The following is a 25,410-nucleotide window of genomic DNA, read 5'->3' on the forward strand; positions in this document are numbered from 1 at the left end:
CACACACACACCGGCACACACACACTGACACTGAGATACACACACACCGTGACACTCACGACACACCGGCCGCTGACATACTGTACGGACACGGCGGCTGACAAACACCGGCCGACCGGGTGCGCCCGCCGGCGCGCGCATACACACACACACACACACACACACGGCACACACACACTGACACGCACGCACGCACGCGCGCGCGCACACACACACACACACACACACACACACACGGCACACACACACACACACACACGCACGCACGCACGCACGCACACACACACACACACACACACACACTGACACACACACACACACACTGACCCACACGCACTGTTTTTGCCACATTGCCGGACGTCGTTACCTCCACACTGACGTCATTCTCCCCCAGTCCATACACAGATATTGGAGTCCGTCTTTGGCCAGTCCCACCTCATCCCCACCCACAGCCGGGTCTCATTCGGGATGTTTGTTTGCCGCAACAACTGACCGGCTAGCTGTTGGTGTTATGTTGTCGTGAGATCATTCTGACATCATACATCACTCCAACACTTGACTGAAAGGTCCCAGTCCATAAATCAAGACTGCAATACTGGTATTGTGTCTATCATGTGTGCTATACATGCAAATATAACCCGTGGGGGAAAAACACAAACCAAGGTCATATACGGCCTCACTTTTACCGGCTCTCGCCGAACGGCAGTGATTTCACATTCCGACGGAGGCGCTGTGTCATAGGCTTCAGTTTGTACATGAAGGGGTAGGTCCGATCCTCTTCGCCTTCCGCCGTTTTAACTCAGCGATGACCCCCCTCCAAGTTCGCTCAGTCTCCCCCGGCAACCGAAGTAGGGTACCCATTTACACCTGGGTGGAGTCAGCTAGTGGACTGAGAAAAGAGGAGTAATTAAGTCACCGTCTGAGTGCCCGCTTCTCAATGACGTGGTACCACTGATGCTAAGTTAAACCGGAACTCAGTGACACCCGGCTGGCTGATCAGAGATGATCCGGCACCGTACCGGAGCCGAGTCAGAGCCGGTTATAGACACTAGTGTCTATGGAGCCGGCAGAGTCCAACGCGGCCTGATCGGACTACGCCGGCGGGCCAAACGGCGAGCAGTTCCCGGCAACGGCGGCCGGCGCCGGCATCCGGTCCACTGAGTCCGCCGTATTTTCACCGCGGCGGCGCTGCCGGGAACTGTCAGCAGCACTGGAAATTGAGAGTAAGTGAGCACACGTCAATTTGAGGGTAAATAATTGAGCACACGTCCCCCTTAGTTGATAACAGATAACTGCAGATGAGGATGGCCACGAAAATGTGACTTGAGGCCGGAAGGTCCATTTCGTAAGGCAAAGCTGTTCGAGTCTATCCGTCAGTGATGCCGCCGTGGCATTCACTTCCTTTTAATAATAATTTATTCTGCCGAGCCGGCCGGGGACGAAAAACCGCTGCCTTATAGGCCAACACACTGAATTTTTGACGGTCCGCCCGTAACAGCGGACACAAAGGAAAAAGCCAAACCTACACACTGTACTCCTCACTCTAAGCATTTGTATTCTATTTGTCCGGGCGGCGGGGGTAAGGGCCGACGGCAGCCTCCCGGGACTGACATGGCATCGCGGACCACGCTCTGGTATAGATATTCAAACTAGAATGGTTCTGTTGTGGATCTGCCTGACTTCCGTGTGACCTGACCTGACCTTTGGGGATGGCCTGACAGCGGCCCAGAGGTGGCTACGGGAAGAACGTGCTGCTGCCGTTTCTCCGAGTCGAAGATAACTGCCTCAGTGGTTTACGTGAGATAAAATAAGCCCGTCAGAGACTGTACACGACCTCCGCGTTTCGTATTTGGTTAGTGTGGCTGTGTAACTCTTATTCTTAAATAAGTTTCAACTTTAACTCTAATTATTTTCCCGTTCCAAAAGGAGAATCTGCTTAAAACGTGACGGTGAACCAGGAAACCAAAACGCGCCATTTCGACTGATGCTGATAAGCCAAACGACATACGGCTGTACACACGGCCAATCACGTGGGAAGAGTTTACGTATGACGTCATAGTAATGGCAGCCGAGCCGTATGACCCGGGAAGAGGTAAGGAAATGTGTGTGCGTGTTTGTCGCCTATGTACGTACAATGTTCCCGAGTAATGTTGTCGAAGTTGAGAGACCTGTTGTTTTAAATCATTCCCTTCCACCACAGTATATTCTGGTGATGGTTTAATCAGTTTTGTGAGTAGAGGAGCCCGTTTCTTCGACTGCTTGGAAAGTTCGCAAGTTGCTGTGAGACTGACCCGAATGTAAGTTCAACTTGTCTAACAGTTCTGTGCGCCGCATAGATTGGGAGGGAGAGAGAGACAGAGAGAGAGAGAGTCGTTCCCGAGTAGGTCGTGTGGTATTCTTATTATTTTCAATTCTACATCAGAGAGAGAGATGAGACACCCGAGTGTTACTTCAGCAGAAAGGTGCGCCAGAGGGGGAGGGGGGTGGGGTGGGGACAGAGAGAGAGAGAGAGAGGCGTTCCTAAGAATTTTACATTGGATTCTTTCTTCATATTTTCAATTTTGCATCAAAGAGAGATGGAGATGAGACTGACCCGAGTGTAACTTCAATTTCAGCAGACAGGTGCACCACAGAGAGAGAGAGAGAGAGAGAATAGAAAAGAAACATTTTTATTTCACAAGGGAAGTGGAGTAAGCATAGCTGCTTTTTCACATCCAGCCCTTCAGGGCAAAGAAGAAAAGTGAAAAGAAAAAGAAAAAACAAAAACAAAGGCAACACACACACACACACACACACACACAAAATTACATATGAAAATAAAAGGCATAAATGAAAGCATGTATATTACCTAATTAAGAGACTGGTGTTCCGGAGAAGTTTGCATGATATTCTTTATTCATATTTTCAATTTTATATCAAAGAAGGACAGAGATGAGACTGACCTGGGTGTAACTTCAATTTTAGCAGTTGACAGGGAGAGACTGGCATTCCCATATTGTTTGTGTGATATTCTTTCTTTTCAGTAGTTACTTTCCATTTTTGTTATGAAAGAGATATGAATGAAACAGGCCCATCATGACTTGACTTGACATTCATTATGTCCCATGTGATAATTGCCTGAAATATTCTGTTTGAAGTGTTTTTTGGGTTGGGGTGTTTGGTTTTTTTTTGTTTGTTTCACGCATATGTGCTGATATCCAATGATGGTCCCATTGTAATAGATGTAGACAAAACACACATGTGCACTTAACAGAATCTCTTCTTCCCATGTACTCTCTCTCTTTTTTCCCCAACCCTCTCTTTCTCACACAGTGACTCAGAGTTCACAAAATGACATGCTCACAGGTGTGTACATGTGCAACCCCCCCCCCCTTCTAGTGCATACACACATGTACATTGGTTAGCATGCACACAGATCACACACACACACACAAACACACACACACATTAAAAATCAAGTGAATGTAACTCTGATGAAGTGCAAACACAACTGTGTATTGCTCAAAGAAATATGATGATCACTGAGGACTTATGCAATTGTCAGACCATGCATTGTTTATTCTGATCATATTAATTTTGTGATAGGTGAATGAGAATTCTGGATGTAGGATGAAGGAGCACATTCTATGATAACAAGAAAAAACCCTCAAATTTGTTCATCATTAAGATTAATAGATTTTATATTGTACTGTCTTCTCTTGAGACATCCAGATGTCTCTATGCAAAGTGAAATACTGAGACATATTACACGTAAATGTCTTATAAATACCACAAGCATGTGTTGCTTGTTGATTTTGGGAGGTTGCTTTAGTGCTTTTGTGTAAAAATGGATTGCAGCTTAAGAATGATTTAGTTTGCTGTGGAACTGGAAGGCACTGGATAAATTATATCAACTAATAATGATGTAATTCATTGTAGCTTCTTTTGAATGTGCACTGGGAAAGTGTTGAAGAAATTATGACAACCATGGTAATGAAGCATTTTGCAGTGAAGCATTTTGTTCAGAAGTGAGAAAATGAGAAACTGTATGCCACTGACAGATGTGCAAAACTTCACTTTTGTTCAATACTGGCATCTGAGATTACTGTTCTGCTTGTTTATTTTAGTTGTTTCACATATTTTTGCTGTGTTTTGTTAATTTTAACTGTTTCATTTGTTTTTAGAGCAGTTACACCACAAAGAACAACATTTATTTAATTTTTCATGCATTCTTCACCAGTGTGCTTGCATGATTTGTGTTTGAATAGTGCACCCCCTCTGTATTTATACCCAGACAGGCACAAAGAGAGAGTTGTATGGTTTGCTTAATGTCTATATTTAGAAACTGGTCAGCTCCTCTCACCTAACAGTGCATGCATCATTTGCATGTATATTTCAGTATTTGTTATGAGTGACAGAATGTTGGCAATGCTGCACTGTGTCCTGATTGATTCAAAGCCATTTACCTGCAATTTTCCATGCAATTCACAAAGTAGTAGTGCAGGCTGTCATTTACTGGCTGTTGCACTTTTGTTTCTTGCTGAGTTTTGGTCACACAGGCGCTTTCTCAGGTAGTAGTTATGATTTTTAAATCACACGTGTACACACACACACACACACACAGAGTAACACACACACACACACACACACACACACACACACAGAGTAACACACGCACGCACGGTTGATTCTCTTCTTATGGAAGAAACTAGTGAACAAATGGTCATGCCTTTTAATCATTGGTTAGAGTATACAATATTAGAAACCAATTAACCATAACTGAATTGTGGAACTAACACATTGATGTTTTATGAATGTTGTTTTGGCATAGATTTACAGATGATAATGAAGTTGCCAAAGAGTGTTGACTTTAGATTTGAAAGTGAAAATTCACTCATAAACAGTGTTGGACAGGAAGAATGGAATACCAGACAAGACAAACAATAGCACTATAGTCAGGACTCCAAACATCTTGATTACCTTCTATTAATAATTATTTGCTTTTGAACTAGGTGAGTTAAAGGAACTGATGTGGAGACTGTTCCTTTCTTGATTATAGTGGTTTGAAAGGTGTAGTTCCATGGTGTGTGTTTTGAGGTGAATTCTGGAGCCTCTGAGAGGAGGGCAGGGAAAAATATTTTGTTTGTTCAATTTTATGCTTTCTGTGATATATACACTGAGCAAAAATCATTTTATTTATCATTGTTGCTTGATTTTGATTGATGTCACAAGTGTTTTTGTTTGTTTTTTGCTTTTTAAAGACACGTTTATTATTTTTTTAAACAGATTCATAAAGTTAGGTAATTTTATGTGGACATTATGAATGAATTTTATTGTGACCTTGTGGAAAAACATAATGCCTGTTACTGAAGAGCAGACTATAAACAATTTAAATGAACTGAATGTTCAAGGAATATTATTTATTTTATTTGTGATGTGCAACATCTGTCTGTTTTCATTGAATCAGTAAATTTAGCTGAAACAATGAAGAGAAAGCCTGCATGAACATTGGTTTGTGAATTTGTTATGTTACATGCAAGCTCTTGTGACTCATCCTAGCTGTTCCTTTGACACCATCAAACATTAAATGTCTCAAGTATGTGTGTCAGTATACCAGGCTTATAATTGTTCTGCTGCAGTGTGTGTGTGTGTGTGTAGGAAATTGTCTGATGGTCAGGATATCCTATGTTGATCCTGTGTTTAGCAGTGTTTCATGTGTTTTGTATGGTTACTGTTGGATTCAGATGGTTTCACATGTCAGTTTAATAGGCTCAGGAGTATTGTTTTTTGAGATCTTGTTGTTGGGGGAAGGTTAGTGAAGGGAAGAGAATGAAGCTGAGCACATGTAATGATATATCTGTTGTAAATATTTTTGTCTTGCTTTGTAAACTGTTTGCGTGCGCACATGCTGTCATACTCAGATTCAGTGCACTTAACAGTCACCAGTTGAAGTACGTAGAACTAGAAGGTAACAAACAACAATACATCTGAACTGTTCAGCAGTGAGTGCCTGCTATGTCATGGCTCCTCCCCCCCCCACCCCCAGCAATATATATATATATATACTTGAATAGAATCCATGAAAGCTTAGATTGAGACCAGAGCATTTCCATGCAATTCTCCTGAAACAGATTTTTAAAATAAAGAAAATAACATTTTTTTTTAAATGAGAAATTGTGTTTGGGGAAAAAAATTGGAATGTCATAATCCATATGCAATAACATTAGTGAAAACAGGAAATGGCTACTGAAAAAAAATTCTTCTGGGGTGTTGATGTGAGGGAAGTTTTGGATGGTGGGGAGGGAGGGGCTAGGGGGTGTATTGGCCTCATATCTGTGGTGTCACTATCGGTGCAGCACCTCCAATTTATTGAAAGGTGGCTTAGCTAGGCTGGCGTGGGAACGAGTCCAACTACTTTCTTCCCAGTGCGTGGTATCCTCTCCGTCCAACTGCCCTGCTTTTCGTCTGACTGCGCTGCTTTTCTTCTGTCATAGTTCTAACTGAAAAGCTGAATGCAAGTTTTTAACTGGAGCACAAAGGCATAGAAAAACCTGCCTCTCCCTTTCCCTGCTCTCACAACTCTTGTTCCCTTTCACTGGGGGAGAGGAGGTTTGGGGAGGGGGTAAAAAGGGGGTAAAGGTAGAGATGTGTACCAACACTGGAGCTGTAAAAAATGTAAACAAGGTGTTTTGGGGTTTTATACTTCGTCTGAATTTGTGGGCTGCATTTCTCATGTTCACTTGTATGCATGTATGAGTGGGCTTTTACGTGTTTTACCCTGCAGTGCAGGCAGCTATACTCTGTATTCAGTGGTGTGCATGCTCGATGTGTTCATGTTTTCGTAACCCACCAAACACAAAATGCATTACAGGATCTTTAATGCGTGTATTTGATCTGCATGTGTGCACACTTGAAGGGTATTCAAGCACTGTCAGGTCTGCACACATGTTGACCTGGGAGATAGTAAAAATCTCCACCTTAAAGCTAAACCTGCCAGGTGATACCAAATTGGAGATCAAACTCAGAAAACTTGGGTGAAAATCACTAGCAGTGTCAGTTTTGAGGTGTGGGTTTTATGTTTATTCAATTTTCAAGTACTGTTACAGTGTTAGGTGTTAAATTATTCAGGCAGATACAGTCCTCTGTTGAGTGAAGCATATCAGCTGGGACAGAAGCCTGTTTAAAGTGCAGTTGGACAAATGCAAAACTGTAGGCTCTTTCCCATGCTTGTGCATAGTGTATGTGTGCATACATGACATGCATTAGTGTGTGCATGCCTGCATATCTCTGTGTATGTGTGTGTGTGTGTGTGTGTGTGTGTGTGTGTGCTCGCACATGCGCATCAGGGAGCCATTGTGTCATACGCAGGTTAAGATACATTGAAAAGCATATGAGGTTATGAGTTGTTTCAAATTCAAGTCCTGTTAGTATCAGTTGACTATTACACTGTTGATACTTTACTACATTTTTCAAGTCTGTCAGTGCCCATTAAAAATCGCTGTACGTGTGGTTGATCAAGGGAGAAGCAGACCCTCCTACGCAATGTTTATGTCCCGACTGAAATCAGGTTTGTCAAGTGGCAAAGCGAAGTGGGATGGGACTTGTCTGTCCCCGCTGTTGTTGGGTCCCCATGGCGACCACGGCTGTTGGGTCGCAGGCCCATTGCAGTGATTGAGAGAGTCACACACACACACACACACACACACACACACACACATTTGTATATTGATAGATATAGATAGGAAATCTAGATATATTTTTTAACTTTTGTAGAACATTTACGAGATTTACGGTACCAAACACACACGAACATGCGCTCACAGTCGCACATACACGCATGCGCGCGCACACTGACACACATACACACGCGCGCGCGCACACACACACACACACGCACACACACACACACACAATGTGAGAGAGAGTGGCGAGAGGGGGGGGGGGGGGACAGGAAGGCACGAGGTAACGCCGAGGCAAGGAAAGGGGGCAAGAAAGGAAGGGGGTGGTGGAAGGGGGGCTGGGGGGGGGGGGGGGGCACAGAGAAAGAGTGGGAGGTGGGGGTTGGAATTGGCATGTGGGGCCAACTTGGTGGTCGGAAGTAATGGTGTGAAAACCGGTAAGTGGTTCTTTCATTGACAACGGGCAGACAATGAGGACAGTTACACATTCCGTCAGATGTGTTGAAGTAGCAACTTGAGAACCATTTTAGCTGTCTCTAACTGAAGTTGTGTTAATTTTTCTGTGGTGCAAACATCACTACTTAGTGACACTGAGAAAGCATCGGTTGGCTTCTTGGTGTGTGTTGTGTAAGACTATTCTCTCCTTTAAAAAATTTTTTTTTTAACATAGTTATGTTATGAATGTTCTGATGGACTGACCAGAAAAAGTGGAATTGCATGACGTAAAAGAAAACATCGAAACATGTATGCGCGCCCTCTCTCTCTCTCTCTCTCTCTCTCTCTCGCTCTCTCTCACACTCGCACAAAATCGCATACTTTCGCGCACGCATACGCACTTTCACATGTGCACCCATGCTCTTGGATGTGTTCACACACATGAACACAAATGTACACATACCGCAAAATCATTTCATGCCAGCTGTTTCCTGTCTTACTGTATAATTATGTTTAATTAACCATTCAGAATGCTTGCATTGCTGCTTTTTTTTTTCACACCCGTCCATATGTCAAGAAAATTACGGTGGAAGCCTGTGAAAGCCTGAAGACAGCAGTGTGTCACTAGTGAGTCACTGGCGTCGGAGGTTACTGAAGAGATTAACCTAAAAACCGTTGGATGTTAGTACAGGTTAACCTATCACTGCAAATTTACGTCTCCCAGCTCTCTCTGTGCTGTGGCCACGGTTCTCAGTGGACCTAGCCGAGCGGGTTGGACCAGATGTCTGAGGTCATCGTTTGGCCACCGCCGCCACCATTCCTCGGGTTCACATGGTATAGACTCCTTTCCGCTCCTGGCCGCACACATGAACTGGTTTCTCCCCCTACACCCCCCCCCCCCCCCCGTCCATCCCCACAACCCATACCTCCCTCCCCTTCCCACCCTCACATGTATTATCTCCATTCTGTTTGTGGCAGAGATATCGCCATTTCCGTGTCCCCCCCCCCCCCCCCCCCCCCCCCCCGCCCCACTCTCTCTCTCTCCCGGTCTTTATCCTTTCCCCCCTCTACTCCTTTCCCTTGCAGCTTCCCTTTAGTCTGTTTATATGGCCCAATCAGATGTATATGTTTTCATCAAATAATGTCGGTTAGTGCTGTGACCAGTGCTGTGAAATAGTGACTTGTTCCAAATCTCAGTCTCTCTGGTTCTCTTAGCCATCTCCCCCCCGCCCCCCCCCCCCCCTCCCTTCTTGCAGTTTATAAATATGTCCAGTGCCTTCATCTGTACTCCTCAGACATCTCTGTATAAACACATCTGGTGCCGTGGAAAGAAAAGACTTGAGCCCAGTCTCATCTCTTTTCTGTTCTTTCTGTCCTATGCAGTAAAATGAGGGCTTGCTTCTATGGTTTCGTTTGTTCTTGTCCGTGTTTTGATAACATAAATGCTTGCTGTGGGGACATGGTAATTTTGTATTTTGTAATTCTTTTTATCACAACAGATTTCTCTGTGTGAAATTCGGGCTGTTCTCCCCAGGGAGAGCGCGTCGCTATACTACAGCGCCACCCATTTTTTTATTTATTTTTCCTGCGTGCAGTTTTATTTGTTTTTCCTATTGACGTGGATTTTTCCACAGAATTTTGCCAGGAACAACCCTTTTGTTGCCGTGGGTTCTTTTACGTGCGCTAAGTGCGTGCTGCACACAGGACCTCGGTTTATCGTCTCATCCGAATGACTAGCGTCCAGACCACCACTCAAGGTCTAGTGGAGGGGGAGAAAATATCGGCGGCTGAGTCGTGATTCGAACCAGCGCGCTCAGATTCTCTCGCTTCCTAGGCGGACGCGTTACCTCTAGGCCATCACTCCACTAAAAGTGCGCATAATGTGCAGTTTCGCGGTCATCTCCCCCGCCCCCATCCCCCAAACTTTTTTGTGGGGGGTGGGGAGGTGGGTGTCTTTTTTTCTCTCCACCTGTGCTTTTGTTTGGTTGTTGTTGACTTGTGTTGTCAGCGTGGCAAAAAATCTAATGGACAGTCGTGTCGGATGACTGCGCCCCGCGTATCACCCAAAGCCTGCCTGTAGTGAGAAGGTGAATACATGAATAGAAATGAAAAAAAAGTAGCCGGCCACGGCTTATCAAGATGACGACGGTAGATGGCAGCTCCCGGACGCAGAAGAAAACGGGGAGAGTGGGCTGGGTGGGTGAATGAGGGAGTGAAGGGTGGAGGATGGGTAAGATCTGAGCAAAAAAGACCGTCATTGTTTTGTCCAGTGCATATCCATTAAGCGATCCATGGCACGCTGACAGTGAAAAGATACAGAGATATCTAACTGTGGGCAGGAGATGTCCAGGACATGGGTACTGAGTTCGGTGCGCATAAACGACGAAAAGAAAAAAAAAAGCGTTGGTTTGTCATCTATAAACGAGGATAATGAAGGGTTATGATTGTGCAGGCAAGTTTTCATCGTAACTCATTAACTGTTTATTCACGTCAAAATAAATGGGAGATGACATTTGAATGAGATGACAGGTGTTGATCACAACAAAGCCAGCTTGTGGGAAGGGGTAAAGAAAATAATGGCGGCTACTGTTTCTTCTTCTTCTTCTGCGTTCGTGGGCTGCAACTCCCACGTTCACTCGCATGTAAACAAGTGGGCTTTTACGTGCATGACCGTTTTTACCCCGCCATGTAGGCAGCCATACTCCGCTTTCGGGGGTGCGGCTACTGTTGAAGAATGTGAGGGAGGGGAGGGAAGGGGAGGGCACCCAGTGCATCTGAAATTAAAGGACTTTCTTTGGAGAATGGGGTGGGGAGTAATGTATGAATGCCAAGGTCATGCATGCATCGTGTCTTTTAGATTTTTCTGATATGTGTAATTTTTTTTTCTTGTTTTCATGTCGTTTTCAGTTTCATGGTTGTTCTGATGAGAATGTACACCAAAACGGAATCTATGACTGGTATGAAGTGAGATCACAGAAAAAGGAATGATAAAATCCTAGGTGGATACTCGCACATGCATGACCCACATGCGCATGCGAATGCAAACATACAGTTACACGTATACGCATGCGTTTTCGCATTCATACACGCATATATGTGCATGCACTGGCACGTATGGTCGCACATACATGCACATATGCATGTACAGACACACACACTCCCGTGATGCACTGCTGCACACAGACATAACGCACACCCAAAAACGGGCACAAGTTATGTACCCCGTTAGCACAGATCAACCCGTCCTGTGACCCGAAATCAGGTCTTTAGAAAACTGGCAAGAAAGTGGGTAAGAGAGGGGACTTGCATGAACCATTTGCAGTGTTGAATGAATTCAGTTGCAAACCTCCGTCCTTTCCAGCCACTCTGGCTGGGCTGGTAGGTTTTTCTACTGTAAATATATCAGCTTGACACAGTTTAGTGGGAGCAAGCATGTGTCTGGAGGCAGAGATAGCCCAGGCTGGCTAGCGAGCCAAGGCTCTCGCTCCCTTCGTCTCCCTCCTCTCTCTCTTCCCCCTACACTTGTGCCAGCTATACGGAGTGAACTGGTAAAGGAAAGAAAGAAATAAGAGGGGGAAAAAAAGAAGGAAAAAAAAAAGCCAGTGCTGTCTGAGCTCCCAGCGGAACACTCGGCACCTTGTGATTGCGTGGCAAGTTGTAGTGGTGGAGTTGTACTGTTTTTGAGTGTGTGTTCTGTTTAGCGTGGTGGTGGTACTGGTTGGGGACCGACCACCACTTGTTCTTGGTATCCAGTGCCCCCTCTACAGTGGCTGTGTGGCTGCTGCAAGGTTGCTCAGTCCGTGATTGGGCCGCTTGGCCTTTAATCTTCTCTAGTCGCCACGGCATCCGGTCGTTTACTTGTCAGTGTCACTTGGAGTGGGGCTGCGGATTGGGGATGATGGGGCTGCTGATTGTAGCCCCTGTCTGGCCTGGTTTCCGTTTCCCACTTTTTTCTTTTCTTTTTTTTTAAGGACAGGAAGGTATGTGAACATAATATGTTAAAAAAACCCACCCGAAACCCCAATGTTTTATTACATGTTTGTCAACAAGAGAGTGTGTGCACAGCCAGCTTTTTTGGTGATCTGACACTGTATGAAAAACGTTTGTGCCAATGATGTGTGTGTGTGTAAGCATGTGCATCTGTATGGTTGCACACATGTGTGCACTTGTGTGTGTCAGTGTGCGTCATATGAGTCAGACTGTGACTGAGTCATTCTTGTGAGAATTGGAAGTGTTGATTCAGTACAGACAGAATGAAATCTGAAAGTCTTCTGGTTCATAATATATTGATGTTGAGGTGGCATGCACATGATATGGTCGTCTTATGTGGTTTGTTGGTAGTCATAAACTTGCTTTTGTTGTTTATCATTGTTAGAATGCTTCTTGCTGATTGAATGTACTCCTTCAACCTGTATGTTTTCTTCCAGTTTTGTTCTGGCCTTGCTTGAACAAAATAGAGTTGATCGTCTGTTGCATCTGTGACAGCTTTTCCTCTCTTCCAGTCAAGTGTTCGTTCTGTTTGAAGATAACGAGCATAGAGTGTGCTTATCAGTCCTGATGGAGATGTTGGTGGGGTACAGGTGTGGATGTGTGTGTGTGTGTGTGCATGCATACATCACATATTTGTGTGTGTTAGAAAAAAAACCTGCATGCATTTCAAATGCGAGGGTTTCTGTATTTCTTCCCCTGGATGTTAATTTTATAAACGGAAATATCTGTGAAGGGCTGGTGCTGGAAAGGCACAGGGCAAGCAAGGCCTCGTCTTGTGCTTCCGTGAACAATAGTACTAATACACCCCCCACCCCACCCCCCACCTCCCCCACGATTAGTTAACGAATCTACAGGCAGCAGTCTGCACGTGCTCTGATCAGCAGCCATCGCCATTTTGCTGTCATATTAAACTGTCAAACTGCTTGGCCCAGGAGGGAGCAATCAGAGGTCTTTCCCCATGAGTTGTCCTGGCAAAGGACTGTAACTGGTGTGTGTTAGTGTGGGGGTGCCCCAGGGTCAGCCGTGAGGGAATGGGGTGGGGTGAGGGGGAATAAGGGCAGGGGGAGTTGAGTGGATAGTCAGGGAGAGTGGGTGGGGAGAGTAGCTGAGGATGTGGGCATTTCTTTGAGGTTGACAAGTGACAAGGTATTATTAGGCAGGAAAGGAGAGGGTAGTCATGCATGTCTTGTAGTCGGGGTCGTTGGTTTGTTGGTCTGTTTCGTCCCAACCATTCCTTTTGAGCTCCTGCATTTGCTAACTGTTAGTTACTGGTAGTAGTACTTGTGGGCTTTAGTTCTGGAGGCAGTGATAAGGAGAGTACACCAAAAGAAAATGGGAGAGGGAGTAATGTTTTGAAGTTGATGTCTTATTTCGGATAAAGTGCCCTTTTTGTTGCTGTGTTGCAGAGACTTAGGGAAAGTGGGTGGGGATTGAGGATAGATTTGGTTGACTGACCGATCAGTTGAGTGATTTGATTGAGTTAGTGGGAGAATACCACTTGAGTGATCAATTAAGTGAATTGAAAGAGTAAGAGGAAAGAATACCACTTTGTCTTCTAAAAGTTTATGCCTTTTCACTTTTGCTGGGTTTATAGATTTATCAGTAAAACTATTAAAAGCTGAAATATATAACCCAAAAAATTCAGAGTAATGTAACAATGCAAGTTACACACACACACACACACACACACACACACACACACACACACAATATGCCAGACTAACATAGTAAGTCTGGTATGATTACCAATAATTTTGGTTTCAAAAGCATTTCATTGTAACCAGGATTGTAAAATAGTATTATTTGTCTGGTTAACATGTAATTCACTTTTTCTGTTTGTTAAGTGACACACTTAAATTTTTTGTTTTGTTTCCTGGTTGTTACTGCTACACATATTCTTTGAAAGAATTAATGGTTTTTAATTTTTATATATGTGCATATTATATATGTTTGTGTGTGGAGAATCCTTTAGAATTATAGCCATCCATGTAGTAATGGAGACTGCCAAACTTATTATATAGTGTTTTCACAATCTGGTAATTATTTGAAGAGAAAATTTACATGGAGAGAAAGAGAGTTGTTTTCATACCACGGTGTGTGTGTGTGTGTGTGTGTGCGTGTGTGCGTGTGTGCTATATTTATCTATGTGTGTGTGTGTGACAGAGAGAGAGAGGGGGTGGGGGTGGGAAACAGCCAGTTTTCTGCCCATCACCTGTGGAGTGATAGATTTGATGGTTCAGTGGATGTTTATGCATAATCATATCTAATGGTGAAATGTATTCAGTGGTCATCTCGCTCCAAGACTGAGTTTTTCAGGGTTGTGCATGAATAAATGTGTGTTTACAGGGTCAGTGACATGCTTATTGATATCCCATTAGTGTGATTATTTAGCCCATGTCACACTACTTACGCAAGCTGGTTGCCTTCTGTAAATGTGTGGACATTGATTTGAATTGATCTGTTATATGTGTGTGTTTGTGTGAGTATGTGTGTGTGTTGGGATTGTGTCATACTTGTAAGCGTGCACGTGCACATGCATGCATGCGCACTCCCATTCTTTCATGGATACACATATTCATGCGCATATTTACTCAAAATAGTGGTATACACACTGTCACTTGTTATTACACATTCAAACACATGCACACACATCTCACGTACACAGACACATAACTATGCACATGCATACTTACATGGAGACACACAGACATGCACAGATACATGCAATGGCACATGCACACATACGCACTTGTACACACACACACACACACATCTTTTATTGGGTGATTGGACAAGCGGCACAGATTGTCCATGATTGGTTTTGACATCTAAAAAGCATAGCCAGCTCAGTGTCACAAATTATAGTGCCTTCCAGTATAGATCTGTTTTTTTATCTATAGTTTCCTGAAAACATTCACTTTTCTTAGTCAATTTACACAAGTTATCATAATCATTATCCCCCTGTGGGGATTTCAGGGGGTCTTTCAGTATAAATAGCATCCCTGCCTTCGGGAAATTATGCACTAGAAATTTCCTCTTTTCTGTTGCTCTCTTTGTTTCTGCCTTTTTTCTTCTTTCACTGTTGTCTCTTTTTTTCTGCCTTCTTTTTTTGGAGCAAGCCTCAACACCTTTTTCTCTTCCACAGTCTATGATGTACAATTTGTGCTGTTTTACGCTGGTGATTAGGTAGTGAATTCTGAACACTTTGATGGGCACTAGCTGTCCATTGCGCTGGATCAAATCACGGCTCAGCCACCGATATTTTCTTCCCCTCGACTAAACCTTGAGTGGTGGTTTGGACACTAGTCATTCGGCTGAGACGATAAACTGAGGTCTGTTGTGCAGCATGCAGTTAGCGCATGTAAAAGAACCCACGACAACAAAAGGGTTGTTCCTGGCAAAATTCTGTAGAAAAATCCACTTCGATAGGAAAAACAAATAAAACTGCATGCAAGAAAAAATACAAAACAAGAGAGGCAAGGCCTTCAAGACTCACTTGTGATACACTGAAAAAAAAATCTAAGCTTTTTATGTATTATGTATAATTTCAAAATGTAATCTTTAAGATGAGAAAGATCAGTTTAAAGAGAATTAAGTCCCCTAGCATAATTACAGAGTAATTTCCCTTTTTTACTATCTGCACAAAAAAATAAAAAATGAAGCCTAATTATATGCAAACTGCATTACTGTTATATTTATATTTTTTGTATTATCTAAACTTGGCACTTTGATCTGATATTCTGACCCAACAACAAGAGCAGTCATTATTATCATTTTTTGTTCAAACAGGAACTTCTTTTGCTAAGCATGGAAGTTTTATTTATTTTGCAAACGTTTTGGTGCAGATAGTAAAAGAGGGAAATTACTCTGTAATTATGCTAGGGGACTTAATTCTCTTTAAACTGATCTTTCTCATCTTAAAGATTACATTTTGAAATTATACACAATACATAAAAAGCTTGGATTTTTTTTCATTTATTTTTTTGTGCCCACCCTAGAGGTGCAATATTGTTTTAAACAAGATGACTGGAAAGAACTGAATTTTTCCTATTTTTATGCCTAATTTGGTGTCAACTGACAAAGTATTTGCAGAGAAAATGTCAATGTTAAAGTTTACCACGGACACACAGACACACACACACACACACACACACAACCGAACACCGGGTTAAAACATAGACTCACTTTGTTTACACAAGTGAGTCAAAAATACAAATACAAATTCTGCAATGTTATTTTCCAAAATGGCCTTTTTATGTATTTTTCGTTTGGCTTTGAATGCTTTTTTCCCTTTTTTTAATGATTTTTCGTGATTTGGGAATTATAATTGAAGCAGAATGGCTGATGTCCCTTGCATGGCCTAATCTTAATTGCCTTAGGAGCTAAATGGTTAGGATAATGTGTCATCAACTGTGTTTTGTGGATTTATCTTGATGGGTTGTTTTACTTATTTGTTTTTTGTTTGTTTTTGTTTTGTGTGTGAGTGTGTGTGACAGTTTTGTGTTTAACGGGGCTGGACTTCTGTTCAGTTGGGCAGCCCTGATATGTGTTAGGGTCGGCTGGGCAATATGCAGTGTTCAGTAATAACAATGATAATCATTATGATACATGTTTATACTTTATTAATGTTAAAAACTTTTCCCAACCACAGTATAGATATCATAATGATACAGTGTTTAAACTTAACTTACATGAACTCTTCCCAACCACAGTACAGACATGATCATCATGATACATGTTTAATACTTCACGTTTAACTTCTCCCAACTGACATCATCATCATTTAATGTTTATTAACATAGCATTATTTGATTAGATATCCCCAACCACAGTGCAGACATTATACATGTTTATATTTGTGTTTATGTGCAGAGGGTATGCAGTGTAGTGGTTTTGTGTGTGGAGTACTTTCACGTCACCTGCGTCCATGACTCTGCAACCAGTGATTCGGGGATTTAACACACTTTCTGAAATCAGCCATCATGGCAGGTGAGTTACTGGTGGTGGCAGTGTTTGAAAAAAGTAGAAAAAATCAGCATGCTGATTGATGTTACTCAGCTTGAAAGAGAAAAATTTTCTCCCCCTTTTTTTTTTTTATATATATTTTTTTGTTGGGTCAGAGTGGAACTTGAAGTCATATCTTTGGTCCTTGGCAAGTTTCGCAAGACTATCAGGGATTCGTTGAACTATAGTTTTAATTATACAACCCTGTACTCTGTGGCTGTAGCTTATGTAAGTGGGTTGTTGTTGTTTTTTTGTGTGTGTGTTTTAATGTTTCAAATTTCGTGTTGTGTACGTAGATTTCCCATAGAAAACAGTGAAAGAAAGAAACGGAGCAAGAAAAAAACCACTTTGAAACTACATTGATAGAATATTGTTTTATGTGTTTGTGTAGACATAACTAAGCTGCAAATGTGGCATGCATCTTTTCTGTAAATTGTGTTTGCTTTCTTACCAAACACCGGTGGTCTGGCCTGCATTTGGGAACAAGCCTATTATCTATTATTGACAGTGCACAGGGTTTGTTCAAAAGGAATTTATTTTTTCGTCCGGAAAAAAATCTGTGCCATCTACAAAGTATGCATTCCATAACCATGTTTGGCTTCCTCTGTTACTACAAGAAGTTTTTGGTTTTGTAATTTTAATGCATCATAGATTCCAAGCACTTCAAGACATGAAAAGAAATTCTTGTGTGGAGTGATTTGGTTTCCTTCTCTGCATGAGTGCACTCTCCTTTCTTCTTTTTTAAAAATTACAAACCTAAAGCCTTTTTTTTTTCTTGCACAGACTGCTGGTTTTAGGTTACTGCAGAAAGTGTATAAAGTGTAAACTATACCCTCTGGTTTCTGATGCAAATCCAAAGGATGCATGACATTTAAACGCAAAGGTCAAAGTGACAAAGTCACATGCTTTTTATTTTATTAAAATGTCGTGTGTTTTTTTTCTGTTTTTTGTTGTTGTTTTTTTAAATCCAGACATGGAGGAAAGCATGACACTTTTTGAAAAAAATTTTTTTTTTGTATTCAGATAGTTAAATGAAAACATGTTATCTCGCACACATTTGTTTGCCTTAAAACATGTCTGGATTGTGGAAGGATAAAAACTTCAGTCTCCACTCTCCAGTTATGAATATATGCAGAGCCAATGTAAATCAGTACATTTGAAAGTGACATTCACCAACAATTCAGGGGGAAAGAAGGCTTTAAAAGCAGGAAATGCCTTTTTGTCATTTTTCACTTGGATTTTTTTGTTTTTTGTTTAAAAAAAAATGCAGATGCCAATACCAGTTTTTCAGATCTTTCCTTATTTAACTAGTCAAAATAGGTAATAATTGTTAGAGAGTTGTTGCCATTCTCAGCACCAAAGAGGTGGTGATCATGCCTGAAGCAGTGGCTGTAGATTTAAGAGTCCATTATCAGGTAAGTCAAGGGGTAAAACAGGAAAAAATGTCTTACATTTGGGTTTGAAGACACGAAGTTAAAGACAGGAAGCAGAGAATTTAGTGATGGAAAGGCAAGAATTTAATTTGAGAAAGGGCAGTTTTATGGGTTTTTTTTTCCCTTGTTTATTTTGCGAGAGATGAAAGCATTATTCGTTTTTGAACCAGTTTGTTTTTCTGGTACTGGATTTTGTTATTCAAATAACTGCATGATTTTTTTTTTCAAAACAGGATAACTACTTACCAGTGAAAGTACTTTGAATTTTGAAAAATTGGTTTAGATTTATGAAAATATTTATTATTTTGCAAAATAAGGACTGGTAAATAGTTATTAATCACAGTTTCATTTGTTGATTTTTTTTCCTTTTTGACCTTGGCATCTGTTTTAAAACACACTGTTGTAGTTCAGATCATGCAAGCACTGAAACAGATTCAGACACTTGCACACTCAATCAAGATGGGCACACATTTACAAGCACACACACACAAATTTAGATCTATACACTGTACACATATTTGTTAAAGCCTTAGCTGTTTCCGGGCTCTTGTGTGTCAGATATCTGGTGAAGTCCCGTTTGTCTTGGTGGTGAGAAATGTCTCAAATAGAGTGTCAGAGATCCTCATGTTGAGTCAGACTTGCTAGGTTTTAGTAATAACCAATCATGACAAGTCAAGAAAAGGCATATTTGTTAAAGCCTTAGCTTTTTCCGGGCTCTTGTGTGTCAGATATCTGGTGAAGTCCCGTTTGTCTTGGTGGTGAGAAATGTCTCAAATAGAGTGTCAGAGATCCTCATGTTGAGTCAGACTTGCTAGGTTTTAGTAATAACCAATCATGACAAGTCAAGAAAAGGAGCTGATTGTTTCTTCTCACATCTCATCCATCCCCCTCCTTTCCCTTCTTTGCCTGTTACACACACACACACACACACACACCAACTCAGTTCTGCTTCTATTATTGTATAGTATTGAATGGGTTATTGGCACTATCTCATAGAACTTAATGTTGAACTTTATTTTCTTTTTTTAGATATATAAAAATAATCTCCTCTGCTTTGTACTTTGTGGGTAAAAGAAAAGGACTGTGTTGCTTTGCCTGCCTCTTTGTCACATCACTGTCTTGGCCTGTTCTTCTCTCATATTCAGTCTCAGAGGTTTAAAACTGTTGACACTAGCAAATTACCCTTGTTCGTATCAACAAACCTTTTTCAGATGTAGCCGTGTACCGAGTGGTTACTGAAGGGTACAGATGGCACAAAAGACTTAACTAAATGATTGATTGAATGAAAGGATAGACAAGATCCCACGCACAGGCCAGGAACATATAGAGGCCAGTCACAAATGGGTTTTTCTATTGTTTTATTTACATAAAAAGAGAAGACCTAAGAGAAGAAGACAACTAGGAGAAGAACTAAGAAGAAGAACTAAAAGAGAAGAGAACTAGTCTAAGAGAAGACAATGAGAAGAAGACAGTGCAGCCATACGTAGCGAGATGCTGTTGTGGGAACGACACTGACCACTACACAGCAAGAGACAAAGGGAGCAGGTGCTGGCCGCGGCTGGCTCGGGTGTGGAAGTGACCACTCATCACCCGCTCGGCCAATTTATACAAATTAGGCGAACTACAAAGACAATCACGTGGGCTGCAAACCAAATCGTCACTAATCTGAAGAAATCTGATGAGAACTGTGCTTGTTACAAGGTGTTCAGTGACAGATTTCTAGATGATTACTGAACCGATTTGCATCGGATAAGTTGCAAAAGAAAGAGCTCAACGCCTACTTTATAATGAGTGTAAAATGAAGTGTTGATTATTTAAGATGAATTTATAGTCTTAATTTAAGTCACCTGAACAGGGTCAGTTTTAACGAGCTCATCGCTGAAAATTACAAACTGCGTTAAATCAGTTTCACGTAGGCAAACATAAATGGAATAGATTTAAAGATGGAGTTAAGACGATTCTGCCAGTATATAATACTAGTAGTTTACTGATCTAACAAAAGAGCTATTAATTAAATACTGTGGAACAGAAACACAAGTTTCCTCTCAGCCAATGACGTACCGGGATGCGACATTGGGCGAGCTGTGAGCAGGTGTCTGGCGAGGAGGACAAAATGATGTAAGCGGAGTGACGTCACACATTCTGTGCGCGGGTTATGAGGGAAAACTGTCGTCTGCTGTGGCTTGTGCGTGAATAGTGTTGGAGCAAGCATAGCGCGCTTGGTCACACCTCCCCCCATCTTTTGAAAACCATCGTCCGCGATGGTTAATTTAAAGTAATTCTTGTGAGGAGACTTAGCTGAGCATTAAACAAGAATTATTGGGCAGGTAAGGGAGATAATTTAGCTGATAACTAATAGCTAAGTGAATGTGAAATGACTGCAACCTTCTTAGGAACAACACCCTACTTCTATATTCAAAGTGGCTTTAGCCAGGTTAAGTTAAGCGTTTGGACTTAGTCAAATGCATCCTAACTTAACTTTGAAGAGTTTGATATAGAGAAGGGGTCCCAATCTGGTAAAATACACTATGAAGTTTGAAAGCATTCATTTGTGTGCCTATCAATCTATCTATCATATCACTGTCAGACATGCATGTAAACAAGCATACATGTAAATGATGTATAAAAGCATAGAAGACATACTTTGCATTACCAAGACCTTGTGACAAGCTAGATCACAGGTTAAATTAAGCAAGAAGAAAAGAAAAGAACATAAAACATGAATCTGTGCAGAAATATCTGAAATGAAAACAAAATTAAAGCATGAACAGGAACAGGAAAAACAAAATCAGCATTGCCTCAGTTCAGCAAAAATGAAAAAAATGAAAAAGAAACATGAGTGTTTTGCAGTGTCACTGTTCTGGCTGTTAAATGTTTGACATCAGTCTCCTCACATGCTCAGTGGTGCCCTGGTTGCCAGTCGTATAGACCGTCTCGGTGCAGGATCTGGTGGTAGTGGAGGCGGCTCTGGTGCAGCTCGCCGGGTTGGTGTCCTGGGTCTTGGCATGGGCATGGTCAGCCACATACCACTGTCACTATCGGTATCAGTGTCAGAGTGTGACACCTTGCTGTCCTGGTGGTGCAGTGGGACCGGCTGAGTCGGCGTGACAGAGGGTGGTTGTTGGCTGGACCTCTGCGGTGTGGGGCTGATGACAGGTGGGGACAAGTGCGGGACGACAGCATCAGGTGTGATGCTGTGGTGCCTCCGTCGTCTGCGTCTCCTGCGTCTCTGGTTTGGAGCTGGAGTTGGTGTTGGTCCAGGTTGCTCAGTGTGTGTAGGAGCGACACACTGGTTGTGGGCTGGAGCTGCAGGCTGGTGGTCAGCATTCTGTCGCCTGGCCTGGTAGCGTCGCTTGTGGCGACACTGGTGCTCTGTGTGGCCAGACCTCTCACACCAGACACAGTGCGAGGGGTCTGGGGTGTGCTCAGCAGCACAGCGTTGAGGATGAAGTGCTGGTTCTGGAGGAAGTGGGCTGTGTGCTGGCATGGGTGACTGCAGCTGACGTCGCAGGCTGGTGTTCTCAGCTGCGAGTGTGGCCAGCTGGGACTGTAGGCGGACAACAGTGGTGTTGTCTACGCCAGGACAGGTGTTGTAGGTGTGGCTGTCCTCCCGCAGCCATCGCAGGGCCTCCTTCTTTGCTGCCTCGAAGGTGGTGTCAGGGTGGTAGCGGATGAGGCGCCTGACATCACGCTTCAGTGTGGCTGGCTGAAGGCCTCTGGCGAAAGCGTCGCGGAGGATGGTCGCTGGCACCTGCATTACCCCATCTTCGGCCTTGTTGACCTTGGTCCATAGGTGCCGAAGATGGGATGCGTAGTCGATCACCGTCTCCTTGGACTGCTGCTGTCTGTTGAAGAACGCAGTGGCAAGGTCGGTGGCGTCTCGCTGATCTCCCCAGTTCTCCTCAAGAACCGCAAGGATCTTGGCTGGGGTGTCCACTTGTGTCGCCGGCAGCCTGACGATCTGCTGGCGAGCTCGGCCGGCAAGGGCTGAGATCAGCCAGAGAGAGGCTGTCGCGTCATCCAGGGGCTGTAGCTGGAGAATCAGTCTGGCCTCACTGATGAAGTCGTCGACCTCACTGCTGCCTTCCTCACCGGATAGCGTCGGGAGTTTGGGCAGGAAGTCAGTTGAGGCCATCTTGATGTGGGCGACGTTTCTTGTTGTGGACTTGACGTACCTGCTGCACTGTCTTCTCTCTTCCACCTCTGGGCCTCCCTTTTGGCTTCTTCAAAGGTGGTGCCTGGGTGTTCCCTGAGGATCCGCTTTATGTCGCAACGTAAAGCAGCTGGATGAAGGCCATTGGCAAAAGTTGGACAGAGCACTTCTGGTGGCAGTACGTGGGCCTGTGCATGGTTGGCTTTCATCCAAAGAGTCCTTAGTTGAGAGGCATACTCCCCCACTGTTTCCCCCACGCCCTGTTGGCGTTTATAAAAGGCAGCTGCCAGCGCTGCTCCCCCCAGTTTTCCTTGATCAACTCTAAAATTTTGTCTGGCGAGTTTACGTCGGCAGTCGGCAGTCTGACGATTTCCTGTCGGCGAATAGTTTTGTTCTTGGTTCTTTTAATTCTAAATGACAGTTCAAAAACAGTGTATGTTACATTCAGTTTTGAGCAGATCAGTTTTGAATAATATGAACATTGAAAGATTGTTTAAAAAAAAAAAAAAAGAAGAAGAAGAAAAGAAATAGATTGTGAAAGATCAAAGAAACTACTCAACTTGGATTTCCAAGCTTAGAATCCAAAGTCGGAAAAAGAGTGTGGAGGTGAAATTTATTATCTCAAGGCAGTGCTTCTGACACATTTGAGTGACAGGTAATGATAGCCATTGACAAGTTCTGGGTAAAATCAAGCTGATAACAACATACCACAGTCATATTCTGATATGAACATAATGTTGATAACATTCCTTGAGTGGAAAAACCTTGCACCTGTTGAAATCACTCTGTCTGTTGGATGCTACTCTGAGGTGGTTAATATCAGCTTGAGATCACATTGTTCAAAATGCTCTTTGACCCAAGAGAGCTGAACCTGTTTTCAGCTCTGCTGAAGTGGAGGAAAGGAGAGGAGGAGGGTTAAAGTGGATAAGATGGTGAAAATAGAGGTACATCTTGTGCCTGAGTGCCTGAAGGTATAGACCTTAGTGTAATGTGTATATCTTGACAATAATTTCTGAGAATTTGCTTGATCGATAGCTCACACGTCATCCATATATTTGATGATGATGATAATGATATTCATATAGCGCTGAATCTTGTACAGAGACAAATCAAAGCACTTTCACACCAGTCATTCGCATGCATGCATAACTCTAAAACTGGAGAAACTGAAGACAAGGTAGAGGCAGGGAAGGGAGGCTGTCTTGGGAAGTGGTGGGTTTAAGGCCAGATTTGAAAGAGCTGAGTGCGGAGTTCTGACGAAGTGGAAGAGGAAGTTCATTCCGTTTGCAAGGTCCCGAGACAGAGAAAGTATGGCGACTAACAGTGGAGTGTTTGAATCTGGGTATGAGTAAACAGAGTGGATCCAAAGTCGATCGTAGAGAGCGAGATGGAGCGTACAGGTGAAGGCAGCCACAAAGATTGGAAAGGGCATATTTGGTTAATCTGGTAAAGAATGAGTGGATTCACTCTACTTCAGTTGAAAACAACTGGCCATTTTGATTTTGGTGATCAAAGTAACCATGTAATATGAAGCATTCAGCAGTCATGCAGATGTATCTGAAATTTATATCATTAAAAAATTATTTAAAAAAAAAGAAAAAGAATCTTTGAAACTTATACAAGCTTTCAGACTACCAGAAATCTCAAAAGTCTGAGTATGTTTTAATGAGGACATGTTTGCACCGGTTTCTTTTGAATTTATACCATAGTTGTTATGGAATGAGTAATATTCAGCTTGTTAGATTTTCCAAAACACCCTGTTCAGATAGGTTTTTTTTTTTTTTTTTTTTTTTTTTTTTTTTAAAGATTGAAGTGTCAGAAAATTGATAACTAAAAGTGTTGGAAAGAAAAGAAAGAAACAAGCCTTCTTGAGCAGGTGACATAGGCTGTGTAATGCTTTTAAGCTGTGCAGCAGAGAAAGCTGACTGATACTGATGTTAGAAATGACAGGAAGTGTCACAGTTAAAATGAAAGAACAGTGGAGTGTTACTGGTATAGGTCAGTGATAGAGAACACAAGCAGAATGTTCTTATCATATCATGATATGGAAACAGAAATGATTAAATCTTGATGATAAGCAATGACAACAGTGAATGTGTGATAACAGTAAATGTGAGAAAAGTGTAATTGATACTGAATTATACCAGTTGAAACTGAAAGTTAACAATACAAATATATTCAGTGGGACATTTCAACAAAGTCTGCAGTTGGGGGGACCCCCCCACCCCACCCCACCCAAAAAAACAAAAAACAAAAAACCAAAAAAACCACCTTGCAGTATTCTCATGTAAAATAAATTGCTGGAAATGATTATTTTTAACTTAGAATTTTGTTTTAACTTCTGTAAAGGTTTATTATAAATGAACTGTAATTAGTTGGGCATTGAGGTCACTAGATATCAGACCCAGACAAGTATTATTTCTTGGGTTAGATATAGTGATAGGGATGAGAGATGTGCTTTGTACAAAAAAAAAAAAAAAAAAATGATAGTAACATTGAAACGGATTTGCCTGTCAGAGAGAAAGGATACTTAATAGCACTTGGTTATGCTGCAGATGTTTCTGTCAATACAAGGAGATACATATGATTGTAATGATGATACAGAAGTGCCTGATACAACGAAGAGAGATGATAGTGAAGATGATTATGCGGAGGTGCCTGATAGTGATACAAAGAGAGATGGCAGTGACAATGATGATGGAGACATGATAGTGATAATGATGATGCGGATGTGCTT

General features: G+C 42.4%; 1 protein-coding gene across 1 annotated transcript in view; it reads left to right on the top strand.

Annotated features, from left to right (window-relative positions):
- Positions 1–2,045: 2,045 nt before the first annotated feature.
- LOC143292774 (mitogen-activated protein kinase kinase kinase 2-like) overlaps positions 2,046–25,410 on the top strand; it is a 70,707-nt gene continuing 47,342 nt past the window's right edge. The window contains exons 1-2 of the mRNA XM_076603338.1: positions 2,046–2,092; positions 16,956–17,072. Coding sequence (XP_076459453.1) covers positions 17,066–17,072 — 7 coding nt within the window. The 5' untranslated portion in view covers positions 2,046–2,092; positions 16,956–17,065. The remainder of the gene's footprint in view (positions 2,093–16,955; positions 17,073–25,410) is intronic.

The sequence above is a fragment of the Babylonia areolata genome, chromosome 18, assembly GCF_041734735.1.
Source record: "Babylonia areolata isolate BAREFJ2019XMU chromosome 18, ASM4173473v1, whole genome shotgun sequence".
NCBI lineage: Eukaryota > Metazoa > Mollusca > Gastropoda > Neogastropoda > Buccinidae > Babylonia > Babylonia areolata.